Here is a 26,491-nt window from a genome sequence, read left to right as displayed (position 1 = left end):
AACCAATCAGATGAGACGTTGACAGCAGTCAAGGCTGGTTGTGTAACTCACCGGCGTTAAGCCAATGAGAGTAAAGCTCGCGTGACGAGCACCCACTCGTCCACGTCGCGATGTCGATATGAGGGGAAACGTAAACGTCACGTTTTAACTGTCAGTTTTACAATAAAACTATATTATAATCATCGTAAAGGCATGTATTCGGTATCCCCATGACTTTGGGTTGCCATAAGAAATGAATAAAGCGAGAAAGCGACTGCCGGCGAGCGGATCGCAAGCGTCTGTCAGGAGACATGAAGGTAACTTACCGGTTATAAACCCACTGAATGTATTTAGAAGATTCATTATCATGTCACTGACTTTGTGAGAAGTCCGTTATGATGTCGCCGTTAGATCAATAAGAAAGCCATTTAAAGTGTATACGAGAGATTTATGATGCCACTGAATGTGTGAGGAGATCCATTATGTACGTTAGATACGGAATGATTGACAGCTCCATTATGATGTCATTGAATAAGTGAGAAATGTATAATGATGTCTAGTTCATTAATTCGTGATTCAGGTCATCTAGAGATTATTTGCAGTTGCTCTATATATGGGAAGGTTATTGTGCTGACGTACTCTCACAGCATCCTATGTCATCATGATTTTGTTCCTTATATTTAGTTTTGGTGGTTTAAGTGCATGTTTATATCTGTATATGAAGCTCTGGCTATGATGTTTATTCTTGCATCATGATTTATAGGTTATATACTGTAAATTGCTCAGTTTCCAGGAAAGTTCACAGCCAATTGGGCATTTATTTTACTGCATGTTGAGTGTTAATTTAGCATCCTGCCTCATACATTTTATACTTTTTCTGCAGAACAGTTGCCCTGGAAGAAACAGAAGCTCTTGGACATCCATCAGGCCCTGAACAGTGACCCCGTGGACATCGAGACCCTGCAGCGGGCGGCTCTGAGCGAAGGAGGTTTGCTGACGGATGACATCAGAAGAAAAGTTTGGCCCAAACTCCTCAGTATCAATGTGTACAATCTGCCTGCAAAACCCTGTAAGTGTGTGTCACCTTTTATTTATATAGCGCTTTAAACAAAAAAGTTAAAGCAACTGTGTTTTTGCGAGTGGAATGTACCACAGTAACGTCAGTGTTGTTGTTGGTTTTTCGTTTTGTTTTTTACTTTGTTTCTTATTTTTGTCATTTTAAGCCAAAGATGTCCGAGAAGACCACAAAGACTACAGACAGGTGGTGCTCGATGTCAAGAGGTCAATGCGGCGTTTCCCGAAAGGTCAGTATCGGATAAATGAGTCAAAGACCATGACACACCAACACATGATCAGATCCAGTCACTCAGGACTGTTTTGAGACATCCAAAATATGAAAAATTAGATATGACCGAAAAACAAAACAAAAATCTAATTTTTCATTGTAAATTGCATGAATTAAAAATAAATAAATAAAATAAGTTTAAAATACAAAAAATAAAACAAGCCAAACAATTTTAAGTCAATAGATTAATAGTAACATTTTAATAACCTGGATAACACAAATATTTTAACTGGAGATTATATTATCAGTAAAACATAACAATTTAAGTGCAAATTAGTGATTAAACATTTCTAATACATTTTAATGTCCAGTTTACTGTAAAAGTTTATATCTAAAATATGTAAAAAGTGATTTAACAAAGAATTATGTTTTTCATCGTAAATTACATCAATTTGAAAATACATAAACAAAAAAAGGCAACCAATTTCCTTGGCAGATTGTATTATCAGTATGCATTTTTGATAGTGAAATATTTACAGCATATGTTAACATTTATTCATTTAGCAGGCGCTTTTATCCAAACCAACTCAAAAATGAGTAATGCAACAAATCAGTTCATCTTGATGAGGCAAAAATACAAAGTTTCAAACGTTGTCTAGAACAGGGAGGGAAATAAGATATTAAAGTATCTTTTTAAAATTCATTTAGTTGTGTTTCGTTGTTTCACATTGTTTTATTTAACCCTCAAATGTTCCGTATTTCCAGAGTTAAATTAGACTTTCAATGTAGACTTGTGACCTTTAAAACTCCAGATATTCCTCTTGATATAAATATTTGCTTTTTTTTTTTTTATATCCCATATTTTCTGGACCTCATTGAGAACATCTCTGTTCTTTTTGATATCAGTGTTTGCTTGTATTATCACTACTCTTTCCAGTGTCCTTCGGGGACATTCCTTCACTGTGAATTCAGAACAATGCATTGATTGTGTGTTATTTATCCCAACACAAATACCTTGAGCTTCCCATGTGATATATGGACTGTTGAGGATTGAAGCTGCAATGATCAAGGCGACTTTTACACATCATTACGTCTAGTGCAGCGTGTGTTTGTTCTTACAATAATGGAATAATTCATTTTCATCTGCCATGCTTTTTTGAAAGTAATATGTTTGTGTTTATGGTGATGTAATTGTTCTCAGGCATGCGTGTGGATGAGCGAGAGGTTCTCCAGGAGCAGCTGATTGACATCATTCTGGATGTTTTGAGGAGAAATCCTCAGCTGCACTATTACCAGGGTTATCATGACATCGTGGTGACCTTCCTGCTGGTGGTGGGAGAGAGGATGACCATCGCAATCATGGAGAAACTGTCCAATCATCATCTCAGGTGAATTAAGCTGACCTAGTGTTATGCATTGCTTCTTGCACCAAAAGAGAATTTAGTATCACATCATTTCCCACAGATGGATATATTAAGATTATACATCATAAACTTGACTGATAGCGTATGACCATCAACTTGAACGTTTATGCATTTGGTTAGCACAGTGAGATTTTATCAGTTGCGTTCCCTGGGAGTCGAATCCATGACCTTGCAAATGCAGAGCTACAAAAATGGCTTCTTTTGTTTTACTCTGATGTTGCCAAGTGTTCATGTGTTTTATTCTTCTGGGAACTGCAGGGATTTCATGGACCCCACCATGGACAGCACAAAGCACATCCTAAACTACCTGATGCCCATTCTGGAGCGCATGGACCGAGAGTTACATGACTTCATGATCAGGTAGACTGCTGACTAGTGATTATCTATGATTAATCCACATTATTATGTGTACTACAGGTTTTCCAGAGATTAAACACTAAGGTAGTCCTGCATGTTTGAAGCTGCTGTAAATAACCAGCTGTGACTGCGCATCAATTATATTTTAATCTGTCAGCCATAAACATCCTCCAGTTAAACTAATTAACTATATAACTTGGCAGTATATTGCCTAGCAGGTCGTTTTTGTCTTTTATTAAATTGCTGCTCCAAGGGGAATCACGTTTCCACCACAGGATAAAAACAGGGTAACTGCCGGTCTTAAAAAGTCTTCATTCACCCTTCCACAAATCAAGACCTTAAGTCAGAATAGAGAGTCTTAAATTCATAAAGTCATAGCGTTAAATATTGAATGCACTGCAAAAAATGAATATCCTCAATTTTTTTTGCCCCATATACAAATATATTAACACATCATGGGAGAAACAAAGTCAAAAAGTCACAATTATTATTTATTTAACTTTGTGGTGGGAATAGGCCTTCATAACTGCCACCATCATTATGCAGATGAACTGATCAATTGATAGGTTTGAAGTAGCTACAGTGGAAAGCTATATAACGTATCAAGCTGAAGCAACCCTTAAGTTTACTTAAAGAAAATGTACTGGGTTAAATACAAGTAAATCTCTAACTGCAGCATCTGTGACATGCTGTCAGTTATGACAGCCTTATGACTTATCCTTTATGAAATGACATTGATAACAAATAACCATGAGATCAGCCATCATTCTTATAGTCCTAGTTCTAAAAAGACTATTTACAAAACTTTAGAACAGACATTTTTATGCAAGATTTGATGTAAGCACTTCAACAGTGTGCTTCTGCTCCGAATGCATTACTGAAAATGTGTTAAAAAATGAGTCAAAATAATTTTTCATGGGTATCAGCTTGTTATCCCAGAAGATTGATTGAAACGCTTCTCTATCCAGCTGAGGTTAATACACGTCTCTGGCCTGAAGAGGGCAGCAGAGGCATCTTTAAACGACTAGACAGAGTCATGAAAGAGCGTCTCCTGTTAACAGGTTTATCTTCTTCTGTTAGACACTGTCTGCGACTATAAAAGCTGCTGAAATCTGACGTGGATCTTGAATGTCTGTGCGTTTTCTGCCAGTAGATGGTAGCTCTTTAAACTGAATCAGACGAGACGGGGGAGTAGCAGTACTGGATGTACGGTTCACTTCACCGCTGTCAGTTCAAACCTGATTTCCTTGCAAGGACACACACATACACACAAACACACACACACACACACACACACACACACACACACACACACACAGGCGCTTTATGAAATGCTCTCACGGGAGAGTAATTTGTGCCCTTCACCAAAGGCCCTGCCACAGGGCTCAACAATAAAAATTGGTTCTTTCCTGATTTTTTTACATTCCTGACCAACATTTTTACTCTAAAGTATTTATTTTTCATCTGCATTATTATAAGTGTCTGAATTCTTTTATGTATAATAAATCAAAAATATATTTGTATATAATAAATGTGCATGTGTGACTGAATAAGTTAACTTAAATTATACTGTATATCATATATTTCAAAATAATTATTAAAATTAAATTAAATTAAATTTATGCATTTAACAGATGCTTCTATTCAAAGCGGCTTACAGTGCATTCAGGCTATCCATTTTTACATATCATGTGTTCCCAGGGAACCGAACACCCAAAATATTATTATAAAATATATAAAATACTAATAAATACTATAAAATACTATTCAAATTCTTAAAAAATAACACGCCAAAATATTTTCAACAAATAATTACTTTCAGTAAGTAGAGAACATCTGATTTAAATTAATTTACAATATTAATGAGCTTTTGGAAGTTTAATAACATTTTGTTTCCACTGTAGTAAATAATTAAATTGTTCATTTTAAGACTTTTATTAGTAAACCTGTATGTATATTGTCTAGTCAACAGATTTGCCTGTACTCTGGAATTTAAGGTGTGATCTTTTGATTTTGATAGTATTTATTTATTTATTATTGTTTATATAATTTACATATTTATTTATTTAGTTATTTTTTTTACCGTTATAGTGTTTTTTGACGTTCTATTGTAATAATGTGTAATGATAGTAATTATTATTTTATTACTATAATTTTTTATATTTTATAGTTTATAATTTGCATGAAAATGTTTGCAGATAAATCACAAATGTGATGAGACAGTTAAGGAAAAAATAACAGTTATATAAGTCATGTCTTGTGATGGTGATCTAAGCTAATGCATATAATGAAGTTAATGAAATTATTTTGTTTTAGCTGATGGTTCCAAGACTATTAAGTCAATCTTGCAATTTTGATAAATCCTACAGTCAGCTAAAATAGCTAGATGACATGCATATTTACATCAGCAGAAATTGCTAAACCTCACAGAAAACAAAATATTGAAGTTTGCATAAAAATGCTGGTGGATGGTATAGAAATAAGGTCGTATGAAAGTAAGCCCAGGGCTGAAACTCACATACTGATCACCGTTATCATTCATCCTGTGTCGGACGGTTAAAAGAGCTTGCATATTGCCCACATGCATCCTAAGTGTTGTCAGGCTTGTGCTGTTTGTCTTTTAAACCTGATGCTTTAAGTGCATGCTTACTTGCTGTGCAACCATCTTGTTTATGTGAAAACTGTTTGGTGTGGCAAGCCCACAAAATAGTTGATATTGTTGATACAGATTTGGGACATCATAAATGTGTGTCAACTTATGTGTGTGTGCAAGTATTCACATAAACCTGTGGTTCAGCTTTGCGTGCGGCTTTTCCGGCTTTCGCTTGTAAAAGCAGGTTATTTTTAATGGCGACTCATCTAAAATGTAGAGAATAAGAGGTTCTTCATCAATATTGCATGTGTGCGTCTCGGTCCACAGGTTTAATGGTGTTGCTCACTCAGGTGCTGTTGCTCTTGCTTTTATCAATCTTTCCAAAGAAGTTCATAAAACCGCAGAACTTTTAAAAAGCCCATGGGCAGATGGGACGGCTTAAAAAAGAAATGTTATTTTGCTGTTCGTGTCTGTGCATCAGTCGCTCTGTACGGAGAAGCATTTACTGAGCTCTTAATCATTTTTGGTTTCCAGAAAGGGCCTCCGCTGCCAATCATTACAATTCCATCATTACTGGACATGCAAGGTAGGGATGTGTGATACTGGGAAAAACTCACATTGGGATATTTAGTTTTTCTGCAATTTGAAAAAAAAAATCATAATCCAATTTATTATTTTATTGTGATTATTATAAAAGAAGAATATTAAACTAAGTTGTATTAAATATGTTGTAAAATAAAGAATTGCATAATAAAACTAATTTTATGTTACAGTATAAATTAATTATATTATTTCCATCTAATATTCCATTAAAGCATTAAAATCTTACAATCTGTAAGATATTTGCAGTAAAATATCCAAAAACCACTAGGCTAGTGTTATATATTTTATCCAGCTGATCACTAACAATATCTCTAATGTTTTAATTACTTGTAAATCATGAGAAAATCCCCATTCTAAACAGTGACACGGGGCAGTGCAGTCACCTGTCAATGACGTAAGTTATCCTTTGTTACCACCTTTACTGACGTAGAAACCACATTACAACAGTGTCGTGGACAAATGTGGAAGTAGTTTCGCAACAAACTTCAACTAGAAAGAGATGCCGATCTCACTTGTGTTATACTCGACAGCTGAGTTGATTTGATTCGTATCTTTACAGTAAACGTATGCTATTATAACGATCAACAAGATTAGGATTATGGGGCATACACGCCAAACGCGGGGCATAGCGTGAGGATGCATCTAATCCATAGTCTGATCGCGTCTTTGCATTGACTTTGTATGTAATCTACTAGCGCAAATCGTTGAACTCATGTTTGAAAATTATGACATCAAACACAATATTTATAAAATTTTACCTCCTCCGTTAAATCCATGATTTATCTTTCCATCTGATTGATGGCCATCAGTGGTTGGGTAGAAGACAACAAATCCTATCCATGCTCCTCCTTAGCGTCATCAAACCACGCGATTGTTATTGTTTTGATAGTGCGCCCTCTTGTGGCAGTTCCTACAACCTGTACCTTTAAGAAGCACTTCAAAAGGGACATTTCTCTGTGGTTTTCCACCATAATAAAAGCTGGTTTAAATTTTTGAAAGTTATATATATATACACACACAAAAGAAAAATCTGAAATACTTTGCAGTTCAATAGTATAGTAATATTTCTCTGATTTAATTTTTATAATTTGATTAAATTATGTTAATAAAAGAATAATAATAATAACAATTAGATGTTTGCCATGCCCGTTTTTTTTTTTTTTAATGAAGTAATGCACGGACAGTTTCATGGCAGACATTTTTTTCAAGCAGAACATTAGCTTTAGTCCCTGGCCATCTTGCTTTATCAATTTTATTTCAATATCTGATGTAGCCCTTATGTAAAGAGTATTTGCTCTCATCTTACATGTACTCGTGGCCTTGCAGCACATTTACAGGTTGGAGAAAAGGCCAACGGCAGCGTTAAATTGCTCACAAAGAACATCAGTGACATCAGTGACGGTGATTAATGAATGTGTCAGACATGCGTTCCTGTGTTGTGCACGAGCCAAATGCTACAGTGGGTTTTTAGAGGAGTTTCAGGAGAACTCTCTGTTTGAATGTCAATTTCACAGATTATAGGCTCTTTCAAAGGCCATGTTGCCTTTGAGGGTGTTTACTTATGCCAGATTCATACTCTACATGACACACGCAAATGCTGGGCCACGTTATACATGCTTCGTGTTAGTCTTTATACTTCTGTTACAGTCACACACCTCAGTTAAAAAAATACATTTCATTGCTTAAAATATAATAAAATAACTGAAATAAAATAAAATGTAAAAAATTTATCTTTAACTTAAAAAAAACTATTTTATTTAAACAATTTACTGAACTTTTCTAATTTTCATTTAGTTTAACTATGTACTAAAACTGAAATAAAAATTAATAAAACACATATGTACATATAGACAAAAACCCAAAATTACTTACATTTTAAGAAGAAATGAAATCATAAAATTACTAAGATTAAGTAACCGCTAATAAATTAAATAAAATTATTAATAGATTAATGATTACTAATAAAATAACTAATAGATTAATGGACTAATTACCAATCAGTTAAATAAAAATACTAATAAATGTTTTTTAACATTTATTTTAACAATAACATTTTTAATAGATTTATGCATTTCTAATAAAATTACTAATACATTTATCCATTAATAATTAAAGTATTAATAGATTAATTAATGAATTGTTATTAAATTAAATATAATCACTAATAGATTAATGCATTACTAATAACATTTGTAATAGATTAATGCATTATTACTAAAATTACTTATAGATTAATGCACACCAATAAAATTACTAATAGATTAATACATTATTAACAAAATTACTACTAGATTAATGCATTACTAATAAAATTACTACTAGATTAATGCATTACTACTAGATTAATGCAATACTAATAAAATTACTACTAGATTAATGCATTACTAATAAAATGACTAATAAATTAATGCATTACTAATAAAATGACTAATAGATTAATGCATTAACAAAATTACTAATAGATTAATGCATTACTAATAAAATTACTAATAGATTAATGCATTACTAATAAAATTACTAATAAATTAATGCATTAACAAAATTACTAATAGATTAACGCATTACTAATAAAATGACTAATAAATTAATGCATTACTAATAAAATGACTAATAGATTAATACATTAACAAAATTACTAATAGATTAATGCATTACTAATAAAATTACTACTAGATTATTGCATTATTAATAAAATTACTAATAGATTAATGCATTGCTAATAAAATGACTAATAGATTAATGCATTACTAATAAAATTACTACTAGATTATTGCATTATTAATAAAATTACTAATAGATTAATGCATTGCTAATAAAATGACTAATAGATTAATAAATGCTGGAGGACACATTGCACATTGTTAGTTCATGTTGGCTAATGCATGAGATCTAATAACGATTGTCTTTGTGTTGCAGGTCTGAGGTGGGCACCATCTTCGCCCTCAGCTGGCTGATCACATGGTACGGTTACGTCCTGTCGGATTTCAGACATGTTCTGAGGCTCTATGATTTCTTCCTGGCGTCTCACCCACTGATGGCCATCTACTTCGCCGCTGTGGTAAGGAGGAGCATCTCTCTGCTGTCTGTACTTTAGTCGCTCCATCTCCAGCGCGTCGAGGCAGGGCTGCGTTATGACCTTTTCAGTGAGAGAAAAGAGCTGAAGTCTCTTTAAAACTATTTTTAACTTGACTGGGTGTCCTTAAATCTCAACACTCAACACTGAAAAAGCCACTTTCACATTTAAATGACTGTATATCTGCTGTTTATAATACATCATATCTGCTGTTCACACTAGCATCAGCTTTTCGTCTTCTTGCTGTTAAGAAACCGTCACACATCAGCATCAAAACACTGTTAAACTCCATGAGTCATCTGAAATGACCTTTAAATGCTGCGCCGTTCTCTTCATCTGCCTGGACTTGGACAAGCGCTTTAGTTTCATTTGTCCAATTTGACAACATCGACTTCCAAGCCAAAAGAGAGACAAGAACAAGGCACACCAAACACGTTTTTTCATTTAAAACTGCAGTGTCGAGATTAGCATCACATTTTTAAAAACGCAAGATATTCATTTCGTCATTTTACCACTTCAATTTATTTCAACTTCTAATTTTAAGTTAGTTTTTTTATCTAATATATTGTTGTTGTTATTATTATTATTATTATTATTATATTTAATAATACATAATACATATTATAATATGATTATGATCGTTTATTTATTATTATTATTATTATATTTAATAATACATAATACATATTATAATATGATTATGATCGTTTATTTATTTTTTATATTTCAGTTTTCATTTTGATTTATTTAAAACATTTAAATTTTTTTATATGAAATGATTCTGTCAATAATATTTATATTAAATATTGATATATATTAAAATAAAAATATTGATTATTAATATTATTATATTTTGATTTATTTATTATTATTTTTCAGTTTTAGAAATGTTAATACTTCAACTTAAGCTTATTTCACTTGCTGCAACGGCGATATTAAGTTCAAGTTTTTCATTTAATATTAAATTTTTAGTTTTAGTTATAATTACAACATTGGTCTTTACTGGTATACACATTTGACACATTTATGTAAACATTTTACATTTGAGTTGATTTACTTTATTAATTAAAGGCTGTCAGTCTGACACATGTATAACATTACAAACTGTCTCTATCTTTTGTAATCTAAAGGAGGATGTTGTTTACCATGTTTTGCCTCCGTGTTTGTTAATACACTTATTTGGGCGGAAGCTAATTCATCAGCACAACAACAACAACAAACGTTGCTCCAAAGAGAGGAAAAGAATTTTCTTTATTTTTCCACTCCTTCCTCGTCAGACGCGAGAATCGAGGGCACTTTGTTGTAACGGGAACAGTTAATTAAACAACTCTAATGAATTCACCAGAGGTTTGTGCTGGAATCCTTTAAACGCGCCTCTTTCTTCTGTCTCCACGAGCCGCTCCCCTGCTAGAGACAACAGCGAAAGCAAAGGAGGCCAGCGGCCGTTTGAAGTCGGGAGAAGAAAGCCAGCAGGAAATGTAGTTGATCCTATAGTTAGGTCGGGGATCTCTGAACAGCAGAAACGCACTGCTCTTATTTGACCTGTGCTGGGGGGGGGGGGACATCTGGAGGACATCTGATCTGTGAACTCTGGTGTATTTTATGGTTAGATCTTAAGGCAGCCTCATTGCTGTTTGCTTATAAGTTTAGTTTTGCACATACACATATGTTCTGGTCCAAGATACAGTAAATAATGCACAAATCTGTACATAAATCTTCTTTATCACATTATTATTATTATTATCATTCATTTATTTTTTGTACCTTAGTCTTATTTAAATGTTTTTTTTTTTTTCATTTCTCAGTGTCATATGTGTGTGTGTGTTTTACCAAGTGCTCCTAAAAAACCCACAACAAATTCCTAATATATATATCACAATGTCATTTACAGTTAGTATTTTTTGTGTATTATAATTCAGTTATATTAATTTACAATCATACATTTTAAATTATTAGAATAATAATTAAAAAATGTATTTGTTTTGTCTTATCCTTAAAGGGGGGGTGAAATGCTCGTTTTCACTCAATATCCTGTTAATCTTGAGTACCTATAGAGTAGTACTGCATCCTTCATAACTCCAAAAAGTCTTTAGTTTTATTATATTCATAAGAGAAAGATAGTCTGTACCGATTTTTCCCGGAAAAACACGACCGGCTGGAGGCGTTACGTGTGGGCGGAGCTAAAGAATCACGAGTGCCAGTAGGCTTTTGCGTCGAGAGCATGTGGAAACTGTGACATTACCGTGAGGGAAAAACCATCATCCAAAACAAACCACACATGATCGTGACCCTTTTTCGTCGGGATTGCATCATCCTTAAGAAATAAACGATACGCAAATCCGTCGTCAAACTGGCCCTTGTTTGTAAAACAAACATCTTCGAAATGCAGGGAACAAACACAAACACTTGCACAACTCAGTTGATGCTCTGTAAAAATAAACTCCGTCCACTGGTCCCTTAATGCTGTTTCTCTTTTGGTAATCTGTGCAGGGTTGTCTTGCCCTGGCAACCAAAAACACACTTCTTTTGTGACATTTCGCGACGCTCTCGCTCTGATCAGTGAAGTCTGTTGTGCTCTCAGTGCTCTGCTATACGGGAGCGCGCTCTTCCGGCAGAAGTGCCTCAGGACCCATATAAGGAAATTCCGCTCCATCTAACGTCACACAGCCATACTCGAAAAAAAACTTTCCGAAACTTGTGACAAACCGGAAGGAGTATTTTTGGAACAGAAATACTCCTTCAAACGTACAACTTAATTTTTGAAACTTTGTCCATGTTTAGCATGGGAATCCAACTCTTTAACAGTGTAAAAAACTCAGTATGCATGAAATAGCATTTCACCCCCCCTTTAAAACATAAGTTATGTGAAGCAAAGTTTTAAATGTATAATATATATATATATATATATATATATATATATATATATATAACTAGTATATGTAATATATAAATATATTATTGTTAGTATTTTCAAATATTTAGTATTATTTAAATATGAATAAAAAATTATATTAATAAATATATATATATATATATATATGTATGTATGTATGTATGTATGTATATGTGTGCGTGTGTGTGTGTATCAAATAAAATGACTCATTTTGATGCTTAAAACAAGAAAAAAACATTTTGAAGAATAAAAATCATATAAATAAGGCCTGGTTCACATTTAATTAGTCACGGGATTTTCCAAACCTGAGAGACCCCACACACGGCGATTAAAAAATCACGGGTCTAACAGTTTTGGTCGTTCAGTGTGTGGTATGCAGCCACACGGCAATATCAACACATCACACACGAACCGATTTGACTCCCGAGCATTCCCAGGTCAGACGGGAAATCTCGCAAAATCCCTCGAGATCAAACGTGACTTCAGAGTAAACAATCACGGCGGACGAAGAAGATGCAGTGGCCATAGTTTGTGCTTTGTTTTTAACGGAAAAAAAAAACATAAGAAAAACAAGAAAAGGCGATGGTCAAAGAGGTGGAGACTACGCAAGCATGGACTATACTTGCTACATCATGATATGGAGGAAAGTTGTTTTATCTCATAGAAATGTTGTTAAGTACTACACAGATTAATAACCATTGAAATAAACATTCATATATTCGTTTCCATGTACTCTGGTGGACTGCAGTTGTGGATGTAGTTATGCCCCTCGACTTTATTTGTATTTGTTATATTATATACGCCGGCTGTTTTGATTTTGTTTCCTGGTACTTCCTCACCGCCTCGTCACCTCGCTTTCTGATTGGCTACACGCCACAGTCCACAGGCTGCGTGATTGTTTGTCCTCGGGGGACACCACACACGAGAAGAAATCGGGCAAAATAAATCCAACATGTTGGATATCCCCGATTTGAGATCGGAGCGGTCCCAACATTCTTCCGAGCAGAGGAGAGCGGTCTTAACACACCACACCACGGCAGGAATATTTGATCAGATTATTTTACGATAATCAGAGCATCCTAAGATTGTCGGAAGGGGTGAATCGGGGATAAAATCGGCCTAATTATCCTGCCGTGTGAACCAGCCTTAAGGCAGAAATAGGGGTTCAGCACATAGTTTTGGCTAATGTCTTTAGCACTTTTGTTTTTCATATTGATTTCTTGTTTTTTAACCTGATCACACCTGATTATGTCACAGATATAACAGCGAAATACATTTTTCTGCTCATGGATATCTAGTATACATGCTACCAAGTGAATAAAAACATATTATAAAATATATATATTTTTCATTTTGAATTTATAAACCTCACAAAATGCGACTTCTTCAATTACTTATTCTTCCTCAGAAGTGCAATAAAAAAAAATGTAACATGACATGTCCTAGTGGACTGATATAGTTACAAAAGTCCAGTTAATTAGATCAGCGGCCCGTCTGAAGCTGAAACTAACAGACCCGTGTCTCTCTGTCTCTCTTGTCAGATTGTGTTGTACAGACAGAAGGAAGTGAAGAGCAGTGAGTGTGATATGGCCAGCGTTCATCACCTGCTGTCTCAGATGCCTCAGGATCTGCCGTACGAGGAGCTGATTGGTCGAGCTCAGAGCCTGTTCATCAGCTGCCCGCCCTCTCTGCTGACCCAGTCTGCAGCGCTGCAGTCACACAACATGTGAGGCTTACATCTGCACACACGCACTTCTGCAGAGCTCTTCACAAGTAAATAACAACCTGTAACTTTATTACTTAAAGGGGGGGTGAAATGCTTGTTTTCACTCAATATCCTGTTAATCTTGAGTACCTATAGAGTAGTACTGCATCCTTCATAACTCCAAAAAGTCTTTAGTTTTATTATATTCATAAGAGAAAGATAGTCTGTACCGATTTTTCCCGGAAAAACACGACCGGCTGGAGGCGTTACGTGTGGGCGGAGCTAAAGAATCACGAGTGCCAGTAGGCTTTTGCGTTGAGAGCATGTGGAAACTGTGACATTACCGTGAGGGAAAAACCATCATCCAAAACAAACCACACATGATCGTGACCCTTTTTCGTTGGGATTGCATCATCCTTAAGAAATAAACGATACGCAAATCCGTCGTCAAACTGGCCCTTGTTTGTAAAACAAGCATCTTCGAAATGCAGGGAACAAACACAAACACTTGCACAACTCCGTTGATGCTATGTATAAATAAACTCCATCCACTGGTCCCTTAATGCTGTTTCTCTTTTGGTAATCTGTGCAGGGTTGTCTTGCCCTGGCAACCAAAAACACACTTCTTTTGTGACATTTCGCGACGCTCTCGCTCTGATCAGTGAAGTCTGTTGTGCTCTCAGTGCTCTGCTATACGGGAGCGCGCGCTCTTCCGGCAGAAGTGCCTCAGGACCCATATAAGGAAATTCCGCTCCATCTAACGTCACACAGCCATACTCGAAAAAAACTTTCTGAAACTTGTGACAAACCGGAAGGAGTATTTTGGGAACAGAAATACTCCTTCAAACGTAAAACTTAATTTTTGAAACTTTGTCCATGTTTTGCATGGGAATCCAACTCTTTAACAGTGTAAAAAACTCAGTATGCATGAAATAGCATTTCACCCCCCCTTTAATCGTTAAGCCCTTATACTACTATTAGAATTTGAAACAAAAAACAAAGGCTGTGATTTATTATGCACTGCATGTTTCAGAGTGAAGCACTGCAGTGTGTTCATTTACACATGAGCAGCTCATGATCTGGGGTTTTTAGGATTTCAGAGCAATTCTTTTCACATAATCTCAATCTCTGTGACTATTGTGACTTTGGGCTGCTTTTAACATGCATTTGGGATCACAACATGCACCAGCTATTCCAGATTTGTAATGAGATGGGTTTAAAAACTTTGCACCAACAGAGGAACTTTAATGAGCTTCCTCCTGTTTCCTGCCAAAAGGTTTAATATAAAAAAATTAAGAAATTAAGGCTATTGATTTCAATAATATTGGTATTGTTATTTTATAGCTGTACTGTAAAAAAAAAATAAAGCATTAAAAACTTGATATTTTTAAGTACAATTTTACAATTGTAAAATGTTTTATTTTATTGTTTGATACGTTATTAATTTTAAATAGTTTTTTACATAATATTCTATATATTATACTCTTTATTTTACAGTACAATAGTATTACAATAGTAATATATTTCTTATTTTGTTAGATATTTAATATTAGTAATATAATAATAATAATAATAATCTTTTTTGTGTGTGAATTTATGAAATAAATTTGTTTGTATTTTCGTAAATATTATACTATACTATATATTATACTTTTTATTTTACAGTACAATGGTATAATTACAACATTGTCTTATTTTATTTAATATTTTAATAATAATATTGTTACTATTATTATTAGTAATAGTAATATATTAGTATATAACCACAAAATTATTTTAGCGTATTTTACATATATGTTTTAATTCATGCCAAATTCTGCACCTCCTACAAACAAGTTCAGCAAACCTGGAGTATTTTTATTTATTTTTTCCTCCAAATCATTCAGCCCTTAGTAGGCTAGTATATAAATAATATACTAGTTCCAGTGCTGTTATACTTCAGCATACAGTGTAATCCCGCACATACACACACCTGTCATCTTGTGGGGTGCTTGTTTCTGCCTGTGTCCATCAGGTGGAGCTTTTGAGTATGATATCACTTCCTCTGCACACGGTGAGACTGTTGCGCCCCTGTTGTGACGTGAAAGACACTCAGCCGGAGCTGTCTGCGTCTCACCCCTGTATGTCTAAACACTCGCTGTCGGTCTGTAGATTGTATTTGCAGATGCAGGTGAAGCCACTTTAATGATTTATATCTTACGGCAGAAGGAAACGATTCCTCCGACATTCAGCGGGAACTGAATTCAAGTCCCTCAGCGCTGAAAAAGCCATCAGAGGAGGGATCTGTCTTGTTTAAGATCTCCCCACGTCTGCTGTCGCCTATGAAGATTAAGAGCAAGAGAGAGACAGAAATTAGGAAAAGAAAAAGAGAGTGAGAGATAGACCCGTACAAAGACATAAACGCTATAGTGAGAGAGAAAGAACAACAAAAATAGACAAAAAAAAGTGCATGAATGATGACTGCCTTTCTTATGCAAATCAGCCCTGCAATAAGGAAGCTCCGCCTCCCTGGATTATTAAAGCTCTACACTGTTTTGCATAGCCCCTCCCCCACCCGCATCTGTGGCCCCACTGAAAGCGAAGAACATACGCGTGTGTGTGAGTGAAATGAGCAGCCTCTCTTGAGCCCGTGACCCATGACCTTGATCTCTATTGTTCTGTTTGACCCTGTGGAGTGCTGTAATGAGCAGTGGCACGTCCTCCCTAATGACTTTGACCCCCAAACGTTCTTCATTAAAACCCCTACTCACCCCCTCAGGCTAACATCCTTGCCTCCGTGTGCATCTGACTTCATAAACGCAGCAATATTATATTATCACCGAGACAGATGCTCTGATCTCAGTGTTTAGTGTTCGTTAGCGCTGCCTGTTGCGGGTTTGATTCGATCAAATACTAGAGGAGAATTGCAAGCACCTGTATAGTTTATGGATCGAGGGTGTTTGTATGCAGATGTTTCCTGTAATTGTGACTTTGTATTTCAAAATTGCATCTATTTTTCATTATTGCAACTATATATCTCACAATGCTGACTTTAAATTACCCAATTTTTTTCTTTTTTTTTTTTGGCAGTTGTGACTTGATATCTCCTAATTACATCTACTGTACTTTTCATTATTGGAATTTTATATCTCACAATTGTATATCTTTATATAATAGAATATATATATATATTTTTTCATCTCACAGTTGCTTCTATTTTTTTCTGTTGCTACTTTATATCTCCCGGTTGCATCTTTCTTCCACACGACTTTATCTCGTAGTTGCATATTTTTTTTCATAATTGCAACTTTATATCTGCCAGTTCTGACTTTATCAGGGTGGCTGCGGATCCTTAAAAAGTCTTAAAAGCTTAATAAAAGGCCTTAAAAAGTATTAAATTGTCTTAAATTCCAATTTGGTGTGTCTTAATTATTTTTTTTGTTAATAGAGGCCAGAGACACTGAAGATGGATGCAAAGAGGAGAAAATACTGCAGCAGTTAAAGCAAGATCTCTGTTCAGGATGCTTAAAATATAGGAAGAAAAATATATGTATCAAATTTGTGGTGAGGGGAGCTGACTTGAGAAAAGTTTAGATGGCATTTTCTTTTTCTCTTATCTCCATTTTCATAAGCGCAGCGCTGCTTTGTTTACAGTGTTAATCAAGGAAACATATTGCTGCTGTTCCATAAGCGCCTCCTGCTGTCAGAGAATGACTTTGCATTTTCTTTCAGCCCATCTACAGTTTTTGTTTTGCGCAGGTGTCTTATGTACAACATAATTTTTTTCTTAAAGAAAAAAAAATTGATTATTAGAATTGGCCAGTTTTCTTGTAAAAAAAAAAAAAAAAAAATCAGCCATAAAAAAAAGTCATGATCGGTGCAGAAATATATATTACAGTAGATCTAAAATATGCATGCATGTATGTATGTATGTATGTATGTAATCTAAGCTTGGTCTTAAATTTCATATAAGGTGGGTTTAAAAAAAAAGGTCTTTAAAATTTAACTTGTTATATCTATGGACACCCTATTTTAACAGGCATGTTGTAGTCCAGATTAAAATGTAAAAAATGTTTGAAAATAAATAGCATATTATTAAGTCTAACTATTTAAGTATTTAGCGCTGTGATGAGCACAATCTATCTTTCGTAATTGTGACTCACAATTGCATTTACTTTTTGTAACTGCGACTTTATATCTTACAACTTAGGCTTTATTAATCACAATGGTGACTTTACATCTCTTCATCTCTTCTTAATTCATATTCCTGGTTTAATTTTTATTGGGTCATCCATCCAGGTAATTCAAAAAAAAAAATTCTTACATCAAATTAATGTAAGATTAATGTTAAGTAATAACTTGTTCCGCTTCTGAAGCGACTTTTCTTTTCAGTTGATGTCACATAGGAAATGTTAACCAGGGGCTAAAAAGTTTCCTGACAGAGTTAGTCTTCCATATTCATTCGTACAAACTCACATTTGTGTTCAAATACATCTTAATTTAAAAAAGTTAGTCTGGGTAGTTGCCATGTTATGCGTCAGCTACCCATATTCAGATAAAGCACCACAGGGTGCAGGAGATCTGCCAAACTAAATAGAAAGATTTCGGGAACATGACACCCATATTAGATCTACCTAGAGCTGGCCTGAAGCCTCAAGCACCTTTATAAATCTTTTGCGTACTTTGGAAAGGCTGAAGCAAATCAGTCAGTCTGTTGCATATTTTATTGCACAAGATTTTGGGGGGAATTTTCCTATTTTTTATTTATAGATATAGAGCAATGGAAGAGATGAGCTCAAATTGTGTGAGCTACGTAGCTGACCACTAGGCCATGACTACAGATATAGCTGTTTGTTCAGTATTTCTCAGTCCTTTTCCTGCAGAACCCCATGAAGCGGCAGGTTTTGGATTATTTGACACAGTTAATTCAGGTCACGGATACGCTTGATGAGCTAATGAGCTAATGAGCTAATCAGGTGTGTTAACTAAGGGAGATCTGAAATATGCAGTGATGGGTCTGAGACATGCTGCATTAGATTTACATGAAAAGTCTGATCTTTGTTTGATGCATTGTCTACACAAGGATTATTTTTATTTTTGACTGTTTCTGCTAAGAACCAGAGTCATGTTTACAAATTCCCAGACTACAATGATCAATGAACTGGGCGAATCTTCCTAGGTTTGTAAAATTAATAAGTAGACCCAGGGCTTAAAGGAATAGTTCACCCCAAAAATGAAAATTTGCTGAAAATATACACACCCTCAGACCATATAAAGTGTATATGGGTTTGTTTCTTCATCAGATTTGGAGAAACGAAGCATTCAATCACTTGCTCAGCAATGGATCTGCTGCAGTGAATGGGTGCCGTCAGAATGAGAGAACAAATTTACTTGTAAAGGACTCCTATTTGAATACATCTTAAAGATGGATTTGTTCCTTACAAACCTTGCAGCTTTTCTCTTTAAAACATTAACTGATGGACAGGAGCGGTGTGGATTATTGTGATGTTTTTATCAGCTGTTTGGACTCTCATTCTGACGGCACCCATTCACTGCAGAGCATGCATCGGTGAGCAAGTGATGCAATACTACATTTCTCCAAATCTGTTTCCATGAACAAACAAACTCTCCTTCATCTTGGATGAACTGTGGGTGAGCAAATTTTCATTTTTGGTGAACTATTGCGTTAAAGAAAGTAGTTTCCCTGTTCATAATTACGACTTTGTTGGTGGCGTTATATGCATTCACCTCTTAAATACTATCTTTTTGACATGACTTCAGAGCACCGTTAAAGACTATTGGATCCCCTGGAGTTTAATGGTAGACCCCATAGATCTCCTCCTGTAATGTGTGTCCAGTAAGAATAGGTCTTTGGTGCATCACAGCACACTTCAATGAGCAGCTCCTGTTGACGTGATGAAGAGCCAGCACTTACGGGTCATCAGGACAACAGGACATCAGAGCTGATTCACAAAGGCCTGCAGGACACACACACACACACACACACTCACACGAGCGAGTGCAGACTCGTGGGTAATTGGGCGTACCATCTCAGCAGCAAGTGTCTAATAATAGGGCCATCATGTGTGTTAGATGGAAGGACGCATTGAATTAGAGCATCCCACTGAACTGTGTTAACCCATAACATTATGACAGCGTGAGAGAGAGAGGGGTTTAAGTATATGCTCTAAAAGCCAATAACGGGCTCCCGAGGCTCTAATGGTGATCAGGTTTACAGGCATGTTACACCTGCAGGAGAACAGAGGCAATTTTAGGACCAGTGGATATTAAGTGCTCAGTTCAGACATCTGAGCACTTGGGTGTGGTTTGTTTTATTCTGAATATACGTGCAAATCTACTGAATGACATCTATGTGAGCATTAGTGAACGAGACCCTCACAGAGGAGGAAGATGAGGATTGGATTTCCGTGAAGACTGTGATGGTTTGAGTGCAGCCGTAGAAAAGTTCTTCCAGTGTAAACGCATCCATCATCTGCTGTATCTTCCTCACCACAGCGAGAACAGATTGAGCAAGAGGAAGAGAGCGAGGGGAAAAACAGAAGAATGATGTGACAGAGGTCACACAATCTGCTGCTTCAGAGAGAGGAAACGGTAAAATTAGAAACTCTTTTAGAGACAAGAGGGAGGGAGAAAAAGCGATCAAAGACCGTTAGACATGTGCCACCTTGAAGAGAGCAGTCAGAGGAAACCAAAGACTAAAATACATCTCTGAAGATGCTGGAAGAGAGATTCCCCGCAGAGCCCATCGTGTAGAGAGTTAAAGGGACAGTTCTCCCAAAAAATTATAATTATTTACTCCTCGCGTCCTTCGAAACCTGTCTATACTTTGTACCCCAATCTTTGAAAAATCTTTACCTGGTTTTTGCCATACAACAACAGGTCATAGTGTCACGGCTGCCAAGCTCCAAAAAAAATACCCACCAAAAAAAGCACCATCTGCAAGGCTTCTGAAGTCATGGATAGATTTTTGTGAGGAAACAATCAAAGAAAGTTGTGCTCTATTCCATATGTTCACGAGAATAAATTGTTTTTGGCACCAAAACCTGGTGCAATGCAACTAGGCACCATTTTTCACCAGTTTTTTTAAATTGTGATTATAGCGCTCACTTTGTCTTTGCGCCATTGTTTTAGTAATTATGTAATTTTTTTGTAATTCTTACCTAATTTTTATATGTATTTTTATTAAGTGTGTATTGTATTTTATTTTGTTATATAATTCAACTTCAACTAAATGAAAAGGAGAAATGTTGCCTTGACAAGTAACTGAAATAATAACTTAAAATTTCAGTAAATATTGTACAGAGAGCTGACTTTTTACATCTTTGCATTTACGTTTTTTAATTTTTTTTAATTTAAAAAATATTATTTAATTCAACTGTTATTTAATATACTATTGTGGATTTTGTTAATATTTTGAATTGAACTAGCTATTTTGAACGAGCTGAAATAAAATAACTCGATGAAACCAAGCATCGTTTTTGCAAGATCTCAGTCATGTTTGTACATAGCACTCACTTTATGTCTTCGTATCAGTGTTATTTTAATTATAATTAAATATCATTAAATTATAATTGTTAAATAGTAAAATATTATTAATGTAATAGTATATAAATGATATTAATGATAATGTTGATTGTAGTTGTTTTTTTTATATATATATATTTTCAATTAGATATTTTATTTTAATTTTAACATTTTAGTAATTTTTTATCAATATTAGTTTTTTTCAATAGTTATTTTAGTACTTCAGTGTAAAAAAAGAGAAATGTTGCCAAGTTTATATATTGTTTGTTTTATTTCAAGTAATACATTTTTCTATGGTTTTAGTAAACGATAATAACCCTGATTTGCACTTTGCACAAAGCTAATATTTGACATGAGAAGAGCTGCAGTACGGTGCAGTTCTTTAGAGCTTTTAGTAACCTGACCGACGTGGTTTTTCGGCGAACCGTTGCTGGATGGAAGAGCGCTGCGTAACGATCCTTTCACGAGAGGTTAAGGCTGACTCTGACAGAGCTCTGTTGGGTCTGTGTCGCTGGCTCTCCCGGGCCTTCACTGGTAAAGAGAAAGTTTAAAAGTTAATTGCTCTGCTGTTACCTCTCAGCTATTTTCAGCAGTGGTGCATTAGCTGGTGATACTAATGAGAGCTGGGGAAGGCCGAGAATCTGAGGCATGAGAGCAAAAATCACTGTAGACTTAAAGACATTGAGCCCGTCAGTGCCTGCTCATGGTATTTCTTGTACAAGAGCCACTTTTTCATTAAATGTTGAATGTATTTCTGCCAGTTTTATTATCTTGAGTGAAAGGCATTTGCATTCCATGTTTACTATTCTTCCATAGAGACCGTAATGAAATGGAATTGAATATTTTATGATTTTTTAATGATGTTTTTCCTCTAAACTGTCGAGAGAAAGTGGTGTAGCCCTCAGCATGGGCTCCACAGGAGTTGGGAGAGCTCTGGAAATGAGGCTTTATCCGGGTCTCTGATTGAGACTAGAGGCCATGAGTCCGTGCTCATCCACCGCTTCAGTCCATCTTTCTGCTTCTCTCTGTTTCTTTTGTTCTATGATTCACCCAGTTAGTCTTTTCCTGCTGCTGTACTGCTTTATTTTGATGCATCTTATTCTGAAGGGGGAAAAGGTTTTCTTATCTGTTCAAGTTGCAAATACATTTTCATTTGGATTTCAAACATTAAATCTGTTTTAATTGGATGTGATTTTTGTGACTTCATGCATTTCTTTTTCACTAAAGACTAAAATAACTTCCTTAAAATTACTAACCAAAATGCCTGGATAGGATACTGTAAAGAGACCAGTGTTATCATTAACTAAAACTAATAATAATAATAATAAAAGTTCATTAAAATAAATTAAATGCTAAACAAAATAAAATAGAATATAAAAAACTTGTAGGTGCAAAAGCAAAACACTAGATGACAATGTTTTGTTTAGTTCAAGATAAAATGACTAATGGAATAAAACTTAAAAATGACTAAAACACAACAAAATTACTAAAATGTAAGAATAAAAATTTCTAATTTCCATTTAGTTTAAGTTGAAGTATAAAAATTAACTAAATAGATATTAAAACAAAACAAATAATAAAAATGACTAAAACACAACAAAAACTTAAAATAAAAATATTAAAAATGTTTTTCATTTAGTTTGTTGAAGTACTAAAATGACTAAAACTGAAATAAACTTTATAAAAATTAAATAAAATAAAATACATTTCTAAAAAAAATCCCATTTAGTTTTAAGTACTAAAATAACAAACTAAAATGGAAATAAAATTATTACAAATAAACAGTTTTAAAACAAAATCTAATGAAAATAAATAAAACATATTACTAAAAATATAAAATGCTAATTAAGTTTAGATGCACTAAAACTACTTAAACTGAAAATAAATAATAATAAAAGCTAAAAACGAAGTAGCTGTATTTAAAAAAAAATAAATAAATAAAAAGAATACTCAAACGCAACAAATTTAAGAAAACTTTAACAAAAATTTAAAGTATAAAAATACAGACACAAAATTCAAAATGTATAAGTACTAATTATTTCTATAGTATAGTAACAATGCTACAGTTACACTCTTTCTGTTTCTCTTCTCAGAATCGCCATCAGCACCTTTACTGACTTCCAGACGTCGACGTTGAGGCAGCGTCCCGACTCCGTCCTTCGTCAACAGCTTCATAAGCGGCATGAAAACCAGCTAACTCTTCCCATGAGCCCCCAGCCAGCGAGCACGAACCAGCTAGTCAAAATGGCAGTGTGGGGTCTGTCGGCCACGTTAGGAGCGGCGGCGCTAGCTGTGGCTCAGACCGCCATGGACTGGGCTCCGGAGTTTCTCTCGCAGCTCTTCTGACACCAAACGCCTCGCTCCCATGTGCCAAACAGGGTGTACTGCAATTGCAAATATGTGTTAAGTGATGCAAATCACCCGGAGAGAATGAACTGTAGCTTATTTATTTCCAAACCATGCTGTTGTTATTATTTATAGATTTGAGCCTTGCTTGTATTGGCGAAGTGGGAGGAGTCAAACAAGGTTTTTGTAATCATAAGCATTTCTGGATGTCGTTCCATCAGCAGAAAGTCAGAGAAAGTGCTCTGCTAGGCTGTTCTCAACAGCACAAATGATTAAAAGGTTGTTGTTTTTTCTGCTGAATGCCGTCAGTAGTGAGTGAAGCTCATTAAGCGAAGAAAACGGGTGAAAGACCTCAGAGACTCGCCGGTGAACACAGCACTTTACAACCACAGAGCAAACTACACTCATGCCTTCAGGTGCTTCAGAAATCAACCACTGTCCTCTGTGAAAAATTACCAATAATTAAAACAAAATTTGGTTTGCAAAAACCAGTGACCAGAATGGTTAAAAATGTTCATTTATGGCAAGACACCACATTAATAGGGTAAAATAAATTAACATATGCTGTATAAGTGATTTTTTTGAACATTTATCTTGTTTTAAGAATTTTAAGATATCTTAAAAAGATTTTTACCAATTTCTGGTGTACATTTCACACTGTAAAATGTTTTGTAGGATATCATTTGAAAATGTTCACTCAGAAATTGCTAGTAAATTTCACAAATAATTACAAAGAAATGACATTAACACATGGAATTATACTTGTAAAATGTATTTAAAAAGCTGAAACCGTATTTTCTTGTCTCAAATAATAAATCATAAAAACAATTGTTGGATTTCAAAATTAATGTGCTTTAAAAAAAACACAATCTTTAGTTTTTTGCTTTTGCATTGAAGTTGCGAATAAAACCAAGATCATTTGAATGTTACAAAAAAATATTTGAATAAGCTAATTCAAAGTTTCATGTTCAATTTCATGTGTTGCTTGCAATTTCTTAGTACTTTATAAAATTTACTTGCGATTTATGAGTGATGATTATTTCGACACCAAATGTTTTTTCAGTGTATGACATCCAGGGCACAAATTCTGTCCTGTAAGACTGACTTCTAACAAGGCCATATTTAATTTGACATAATTTAATAATGGAGTGCAGTCCATTTAAAAACTCCAGAAAACACCGTAGTTTGGGTTACATCAAAATAAATGACTAAAGCTTCTGATTAATGTTATATTGACAGGTTCAGCCCTTCAGCTCTGTACTTTCTTAAAAAGTCAGCTCCTACCCTTAGAAGCTGTGAAGCCGTCTAAAAAAAGAGCAATGCATATCTGTCTCAGTCTTGTGTTTCCAGGCAGGCGGAGCCCGACTGACAACAGGAAGTGATGTCAGAGCTTCCACAGCTGGCTGCTTCTGTTTGTGCCTTGAGTGTTGATGAGCGGCTGTTACCAGACGGTGCCCTCAACCCAAAATCACCACTGCCAAACAGGAAGACATAATGTGTTTGTGTGAAGTAAGTCTTCATCCCGGTGAGGGTCAGAATGGCTTTGTTAATAGGAATTTAATTCAAACCAAAGTGCTATTTATCAGGTTTGTGTTGTTCAAATGACAAATGAATATAAGACGTTTCTGGCCACAGAAAACTAAATAAGTTTAATACAGTAAATATAAAATATGTCTAGTTAACTTAATTTTACTGAGAGTAATTGACATAAAATAAGTCCAAATGCATTAAAATAAGAGTTATTAAACAATAATGGAGTGCAATTCATCAACTAAAGTTCAAAATATATATATTATTGGGTAAGATTGTTTTAGAAAGACGCTGCTCACTAAAGCTGCATTTATTTGATCCAAAAAATATAATTAAAATTGTGAAATATTATTGCAATTTAAAATTACTGTTTTCTATGTGAATATATTTTAAAATGTATTTTATTCCTGTGATGCGCCTCTGTATTTTCATCATCATTACACCAGTCTTCTGTCACATGATCTTCAGAAATCATTCTGATATGATATCATTGCTGATTTGCTGCTCAAGAAACATTTCTGATTATCCTCAATGATGAAAACAGTTGTGCTGAATTCTATCTTTTGTAAACCCTCATACATTTTGTTTGTCAGGATTCTTTGATGAAAAATAGAAACCTTCTGTAATATTATAAATGTATTTACTGTCACTTCTGATCAATTGAATGCATCCTTGCTGAAAATGTTATGTATTGTGTTACGACGTTATGTAATGTGTTAGTTGCTTTCCAAATGTATATTTTACAATCAAACACTATGTTTTAGCTCCTTATTTGGAATGTTTTTAGGTCATCAAAAGCGCACACACAAAAAAAAAGCTTTGTGAAAGATCAACTAGAATAAAATTGTGTACTTCCTTCAGATTACTTGACGTCTTTTACTGAATCCAAAATGAGTAAATAGACCCTAATCATCTGTGTTAGGCCTAGCACTCACCACAAGACCTCAGCTATTATTGCATTTGCATTTTAAACAATAAGGTTCTTTATTGGTGTTGATGCGTCCATGAGAAACATTTAACATCCACAGAATCTTTCTATTCCACAAACAGTTGTTTATAGTGGAAAAAGGTTCTTTCGATTATTAAAATATTCTTCACACTGAGACAAATGGTTCTTTTTAGAACATTTCACTAAAGGTTCTTTGAGGAACCAAAAATGGTTCTTCCACTGCATCACTG

At 34.7% G+C, this 26,491-nt stretch overlaps 1 protein-coding gene across 2 annotated transcripts; it reads left to right on the top strand.

Annotated features, from left to right (window-relative positions):
• Positions 1 to 87: 87 nt before the first annotated feature.
• Positions 88 to 26,154, top strand: LOC113062619 (TBC1 domain family member 20-like). 2 transcript variants are annotated; one of them, XM_026232595.1, is made up of 8 exons: positions 88 to 296; positions 863 to 1,048; positions 1,203 to 1,283; positions 2,466 to 2,652; positions 2,947 to 3,048; positions 9,158 to 9,299; positions 13,749 to 13,933; positions 23,530 to 26,154. In XM_026232595.1, the coding sequence occupies exons 1-8, from the start codon at positions 233 to 235 to the stop codon at positions 23,780 to 23,782; spliced, it is 1,200 nt and encodes a 399-aa protein (XP_026088380.1). In that variant the 5' UTR covers positions 88 to 232; the 3' UTR covers positions 23,783 to 26,154. The 2 variants fall into 2 exon arrangements, with proteins under 2 accessions (XP_026088380.1, XP_026088381.1); XM_026232596.1 differs by having other exon boundaries at positions 95 to 296; positions 868 to 1,048; positions 23,530 to 23,782.
• The last annotated feature ends 337 nt before the right edge of the window (positions 26,155 to 26,491 follow it).

This window comes from Carassius auratus, chromosome 44 (genome assembly GCF_003368295.1).
Source record: "Carassius auratus strain Wakin chromosome 44, ASM336829v1, whole genome shotgun sequence".
Classification (NCBI taxonomy): domain Eukaryota; kingdom Metazoa; phylum Chordata; class Actinopteri; order Cypriniformes; family Cyprinidae; genus Carassius; species Carassius auratus.
Note: the sequence above shows the minus strand (reverse complement) of the source record. Positions and strands in the feature narration are given on the sequence as shown.

Bases quoted from the DNA above. Each gene is read 5' to 3' on its own strand.
- LOC113062619 (XM_026232595.1), top strand. From the start codon at position 233: ATGAATAAAGCGAGAAAGCGACTGCCGGCGAGCGGATCGCAAGCGTCT. The intron at 1,049-1,202 runs GTAAGTGTGTGT...TGTCATTTTAAG, and splicing joins CAATCTGCCTGCAAAACCCT to CCAAAGATGTCCGAGAAGAC. The intron at 13,934-23,529 runs GTGAGGCTTACA...TTCTCTTCTCAG, and splicing joins GCGCTGCAGTCACACAACAT to AATCGCCATCAGCACCTTTA.